This window comes from Cryptomeria japonica, chromosome 9, assembly GCF_030272615.1.
Source record: "Cryptomeria japonica chromosome 9, Sugi_1.0, whole genome shotgun sequence".
Classification (NCBI taxonomy): domain Eukaryota; kingdom Viridiplantae; phylum Streptophyta; class Pinopsida; order Cupressales; family Cupressaceae; genus Cryptomeria; species Cryptomeria japonica.
The window spans coordinates 23,475,000-23,481,500 of NC_081413.1; the positions used below are offsets into that span (position 1 = coordinate 23,475,000).

Below are 6,501 nucleotides of genomic sequence, written 5' to 3' on the forward strand. Positions count from 1 at the left end.
AGGGTTTCTTATAGAATTTGATTATTTGATTCTCACACTTTCTCTGCTAAAATATTTTTCTTAAACAGCTTCACTAAGGATTCTCTAAATTTATCATTTGGCTATTGTGTCATTCTGTTTTTTATTTTATTAGACTGTAATGCTCTAATCTGACTTTCAGCTGAATTCTATGAGATTAGACAGAACCCTGCTTCCTGTTTCAAAATATAAATCTATGTAAAACTTTCCTTATTTCAAAGAGAGTTTAGATTTTCACAGTCTATTATGATTACTCCTTGTCTTTTTTCCTGAATTCTATTGTGTAAGATTTTGTTTGTATCAATATTTCTGTTTCATTTCACCCTGCTTTATTCATCAGCAAAATGAGAGAGAGGATAAAATCGTCTACCACAAAATCCAGATTCAAAATATTTATAGTTATTTCAATTTAGACAATTGTTTCATTGTAATTATTATTTTCCTTTTTTAACAGTTTTTCAAATTGCTTTTGTTCTTTGTAATTCAACTTCTATAAAAAAAAATAAAAAACAGACAATGTAGTCAAGATAATTCTCCACGTACGCACATGTTATAAAAAATTAACAGAATTTAGATCTTCACAACAGTGAATTGATTTATACAAAAACGGCCCATCAAAATTGATGGGCTTTGAAGCTGCCTAATGTGTGAGAGAAAGTGGATGATGGTGCAGCAGATATGAGCAATAGGAAAGCCTTGCCCATTAATGAATCTTGAAGGATTTGCTCCAAATGAAGTTGTTGTTGTGAAGATGCAGATTATGAACATAAGCTAGAAAAGGGGAAATAGGACCTGTTAAGAAATTATAACTGAGGTCCACATTTGGAATTGTGACCTGCCCTTGGGGGACAACAGGACCAGTAAAAGAGTTTCTCTGCAAGAACAAAGAAGTTAAAGGCAAACTAAACAATTCACCTGGAATATTCCCACTAAAATGGTTATAGCTAAGGTCAAGGTAACTCAGCTGTTGAAGCTCTGAAACTCCATGAATGCTCCCAGATAGCAGATTCTTGGCGAGGGAAACATACTGAAGAGAATGAGGCAGAGATTCTGGCAGTGTTCCTGAGAGCCCATTGTGCTTAAGATCCAGCCTTCTGAGACTAGACATGAATGTGGGTATTGGTCCTGTGAGCTTATTGTGGCAAAGAATGAGATTTGACAAAGTGGGTAGCTGTCCAATCCCAAGGGGAATAGAACCCACAAACTGATTGAAGCTCAAATCCAATGTCTGTAACTTTGTCAATGATCCCAAGCATGGAGGAATCCTACCAGACAAGAAGTTTTTACTGATACCCACAAACTGCAACTCCTTCAACTGACCCATGGTCTCTGGAATAGTCCCCACAACCTGACCAGGCACCAATGTCAGCTCTACAAGAGCCCCAAGGCAACCCACACCCCCATCCAGCTTGCCTCTCAGTCCAGGTGACCCAGCAGAAGCATTCCCAAGGTTCAAAGCCACAACTCTCTTTCCTTGCCCTTGTGAATCACACAACACTCCAGAAAACCCACAGGGGTCAGATGAAAAGTCCCATGACTTGAAAAACTCAGAGCCTGGCATGTCATACAGGCTCTTCCTGATGCTCTGCAGAGCCAAAAAATCCAGTGGGTCTAACATTGCCCTAGTCCACACCACCTGCTGCAACACCAACATCACCAACATCATCTTCTTCATCTTACAACTCAATACAGCAATGTTCTGCAATTCCATAACCAAATACAAAAGTAAGCACACCAAGTAATCAAATCACTCTTTCTTTCTTCTTCCCAAATCAATATCTTAGACTGAAAGCCACAATCTTATACAGAGCTTGATGCCCACGACGGAAATTTATGGCTTATATATAGATGAATCCCTCTTTATGCTGTGGGTCACCATGTGGGTCTTCAATGTTTTACCATGAATGTACTCACATCATCCTTGTTGTCCGATAGCCTTCATTAATGCAAGCCTGTAGATAAAACCAAACACAAAGCTGTCATTTCTCATGTACGCCATTAATGAGAAGGGATCTTCACCCACAAGCCTCTCTCATTCTCTCATTTACCAAGCTAAACCCAATTGACTAGCTGTTAGCCAGTATTTTAGTGACCCCACCTGCATATCTCTCTTACTTTACACAGGCTAAACCAGTATTTTAGTGACCCCAACAACCCCTCTCCTCCCAATGCATTGAAACACTATATTTAGCAATTAATCCATTCGCTCCTCTTTTACCTAACTTCATGGTGAAATGTGCACACCCATTAAAGCCAAAGGAGTTCTAGAAATCACCGAACAGCATATCTAAAATATGCTGTGTTTTACGTGCATGCCCACCAATTCCACTGCACAAAAGTGGACGTTACACAAATTTACCCGTTAGGACAATGTTGTTTTATTTTCCGTTACAGCTAATATAAGCCTGTTTGATTGCTTGTATGCAGCCTTTATGGCAAACAGGTTTTTGTTTCTGTTATGGTTTCAGTAAATGTATTTTATGTCATACTTTTTATGTTGTTTTATTGTTCACATACAGCTTTACAATTATGTGGGACAAACTATTGTTCATGTGTAGTTTTAGGATTCTGTAGGATAAAAGGCCAAAGAAGGCTTCTGTCGGAGGACCTTTTTTCCAAGATTTGTTTTATATCATATTCTCTTCTGAATTAAAAAAAAAGGATGGGGAAGGGTTGAGTAGTAGATCATGTGTTTTAACGTCTGTTTATTCTTTGCTTCCTCGATTTTTCAATTACTAATTATAAAGAAATCGAAAAAAATGATAACTAAAAGTTTATTAATAAATTTTACATGTATCAATAGCCGTCCATTTGTACCCTCAGTAGTTAAGATTTGTAGACTTCAATTCGAAGAATTGTGCAACTTTAGTGGTATACATAGCCCACAACTTGGGGCATTTGTGCATAGGTAATGGCAAATTTTGAGGTGGTTGTAGTGCACAGTTATTGGGGCATCTTTAAGTAGGTATCGGACAACACTTCTTAATGACCATTTTTTGATCCTTTGTGCATAACAGATCCCACAACGTTCATCTTTGCTACCTAGAAGCTAGAACAATAGTTATAAGTAGTTAGGTTGCATACAAAGACAACCAAAAAAAATTGTTGAAATCAGATGTACCTTTAGGGTCTGTGGGTGCACCAAGTTAGCTATAATGGATACTGATGCTTTGTCCCTAGTTTGAATATTTTTAGATTATATTATGTTAAAAAAAAAAATTGCATCAACATTTCAAATCACATTTTATGATCTACATAAGATAGATAGCAAAAGGAGAAATGATAAGACAATTTTTTGTAATGTTATTTTATATTACATTTTTATGTTGTTTTGTTGCTTATATACAATCTTAACATTATGTGGGACAACTATATGAGAAAGATTTATTTTTTAAGGATAGTTTCAATAGGACATTTTCAAAAGTTTTATTTTATGTCACACTTTTTATGTTGTTTTCTTGTTCATATGCAATCTTAAGATCATGTGGGACAAATATACAAGAACTTTGTTGTCTTTAGGACACCTTGCACAAAATTGTTTGCTTCTGGACACTTTTTCACATGATTGTTTTCATGTTGGATGAGAATTTGAAATTTGAAATTTATATATTAATGTCATCTTGTACTTAAAATAGGCTAATGGATTGTAAAACAAAATTCAATTTATCTAGAAGCTTGTCAGAAAAAGAGAGAGAAATCATAATTCGCACTGAACTTGCGCCTATAGAATGAGATTGAAGAAAGGAATCTAAAAAAGAACATCGAGAAAAAGAGATATCTTAATGTATCTTAAGAATGCAAACTCTATGTTGGTCACATCTTTAGCAAAAACAACTGCACTTCATTGATCCTGATAATAAATAAGATCTCATAGAGAGCCAGGATTTCTCTAAAGAGCTAGTAAAACCTACCATTGATCTCATAATACATTGGAAACCTAAAAATAAAATACTCTTATAATTCTTGTTAATTATTTTAGTCTACAAGTGCATTGATCTCTCAAGATAATATGCTCTAACTTTATGCTAAGCTAATAAGAACATCTCCATAATTAACCTAACGGAAATCTCAAACCAAACGCAAGTCTAGTGTGCTCGAGAGGAATAATGCATCCATCTTCTATGTGGATATATTGTTTCAATTATTGTTACATTTTTCTTGCTACTATTTCTAGATTTGATTGTGTCTGTATTTTTTTCATCAATATTTCGAATCACACTTTGTTACATTTTTGTTGACAATAGTTATGTTGGTTATGTTCAAGTTTACTTTATTTAGATTTTGTACATCTTGTCCCTTATACCTTGTTATCCCCAATTTTAGCTTTCTCAAATCGTGGGATAATCCATACAAAACTTGTTTGTTTCATAGCCAACGTCCTCTAAGTGCGTTCTACGAGGTGATTTTTTTGTTGCCCTCATGCGCGGTCCAACTCCTCAAAAGTCATTTTGATCGGATCTCTCACTTCGACTTTTAAAATTTATAATGTTAGTTTTTTTGTCTTTGTGTCATTTCGAGTTTATTCTCCAAAATTGCATTTTGTTTATTGAAGTACATGCACTTTGAGTTTTAAAACCTAAAATGCATGTGCATTTCGGGTTTTAAAACCTGAGGTGCATCTTTATCCAAGGCAACAGGTAAAACGGTTTTTAAAACCCAAAGTACATGCCCTTAACCCACACGTATCTGCATTTATTGCACTTTGACTTAGGTTTTTTTTATCTTGTTTTAAACTCGTCTTGGTCATTTTCTTTTTCACTTCTTCATGTTTTGGTGTCCTTTGAGCTTGTTTATTCTTCCCCACAACTTAGTTTTTGGTTATTTGTGCTCCATTTCTCTTCACCATAGGTATTTTTCTTCGTTTTCTCAACACTTTTCATTTCACTTTTGTTTTTCTTCTTTTTGTTTTAGGTTTTCACCTTTGGTTTCATTTCCCTAAGAGGGGAGGTGGGGTTACTCCCTTCCATGCCCTCTTGTCATTCTCCATTCTTCATTTTGTGTTACGAGGTTTGAATCCTTAACACCATTCAACCAAGACCCACACCTTTCAAACCTCATGTTTCTATTACCACGTTTTGATTACCACGAAACAGTGCATTGGTCAGGCTTTGAAACTTGACCAACACTTGATATATCATTTGTGTTGGCTGAGTTTCAAAGCTCAACAAACACTCGCTGACATCAAAAGTAGTATTGAATGTGGTTCAGGGCTTGAACCTTGAACTACATTGTCTCACAATCAATCCGACAGGGTTTAAACCTCGAACCACATCACCAACAACTAATCTACTACAATGTAGGTCGAGGTTCAAATCTCAACCTACATGAGAAATTTTCTTACCAAGTGTAGATTGGGTTTTGAACCTCGACTTATATTATAAACACAAAGATTGTGTCCATCGTGTTTTAAAATTCGGTGGACATGACATTGTTCTTTGTAAGCGTTCATTAGGTTTTAAAACCCGATAAACATGATATACACCAAAACTACTTCACACAAGTGTATATCATGTCTCACAATCCAATATACATAACCATGCACATTGAAATGTAGTATGGGTTTTGAACCTCGGAAAGCATTTTTGGTCCAAGATGCAAAACTTGTCTAACTTTGGGAAATTGTTGAAATAGCTTTGTAGATTCTTTCAAGATGTCTAAGACCTCTCCAAGAAAAAATACAATGAACTATAAGTACCAAAAAATATGCCCGAAGAGCTCGGTGTCATCTAATGTCAATGATATCAGAGACACTGAGATTTGACATGTCAACATGTTAGAGTTCTTGGATAGAATAAACCAACAATCAATGTCAGCTCATATGCAATCCATCTTGAACAATGGTATCCATCTAGCATCTTCATTTCCCGTATTAACTCATGATCTAAAATTTGTTCTAGCAACGACTTCTTACTTTGACAAAGACAGAAGAAGTGTAAAGGATGTAGATGAAAAAGTTATTATAAAGCTAATGAAGACTTCTTTGATAAAATCTTCCAATGGCTAGTTACAAAAGAATATGTTGACCTTACTGTGGAATCGTCACAAGCCTACTATGACAAGTTCTCAGACAAATGCAAGAAGACTATAAGTACAAATTGGCTCCTAACTCCTAGGAAAACAATCACTAGATGGCCAAAAACTCTTTATCGAAGTGATTTCAAGGAGAAGATAAATGATTTGATAACCCTTCTTAGTAAAGTTAAAGGCCTTCCCACATCCAACATCTTTCAAGAATGAATGTACCAATACATTCATACTATTAGGAAACGTAGCCCTAAGATCTTTTGGGGGAAGCAAATTGGTTATTTCATTTGTGATCAACTCTAAAAGGTCTCAACAAACCTAAAGTTTTACATGACTTCATATCTTGTTTACATTGCAATGTCAATGAGATACTTTCCGAGTTTGACCACTGAGGGTGACAAAACGCAAGTTTTTGTGTTCAGTTAGTATTCTCAATTAACTCTAAAAGAAAGCATCAAA

General features: G+C 35.4%; 1 protein-coding gene across 1 annotated transcript; it reads right to left on the bottom strand.

Annotated features, from left to right (window-relative positions):
* Positions 1-537: 537 nt before the first annotated feature.
* On the bottom strand, positions 538-2,136 carry LOC131053084 (probably inactive leucine-rich repeat receptor-like protein kinase IMK2). Its single transcript, XM_057987689.1, has one exon. It carries the CDS (start codon positions 1,727-1,729, stop codon positions 722-724), a length of 1,008 nt encoding a protein of 335 aa, XP_057843672.1. The 5' UTR covers positions 1,730-2,136; the 3' UTR covers positions 538-721.
* Positions 2,137-6,501: the final 4,365 nt, after the last annotated feature.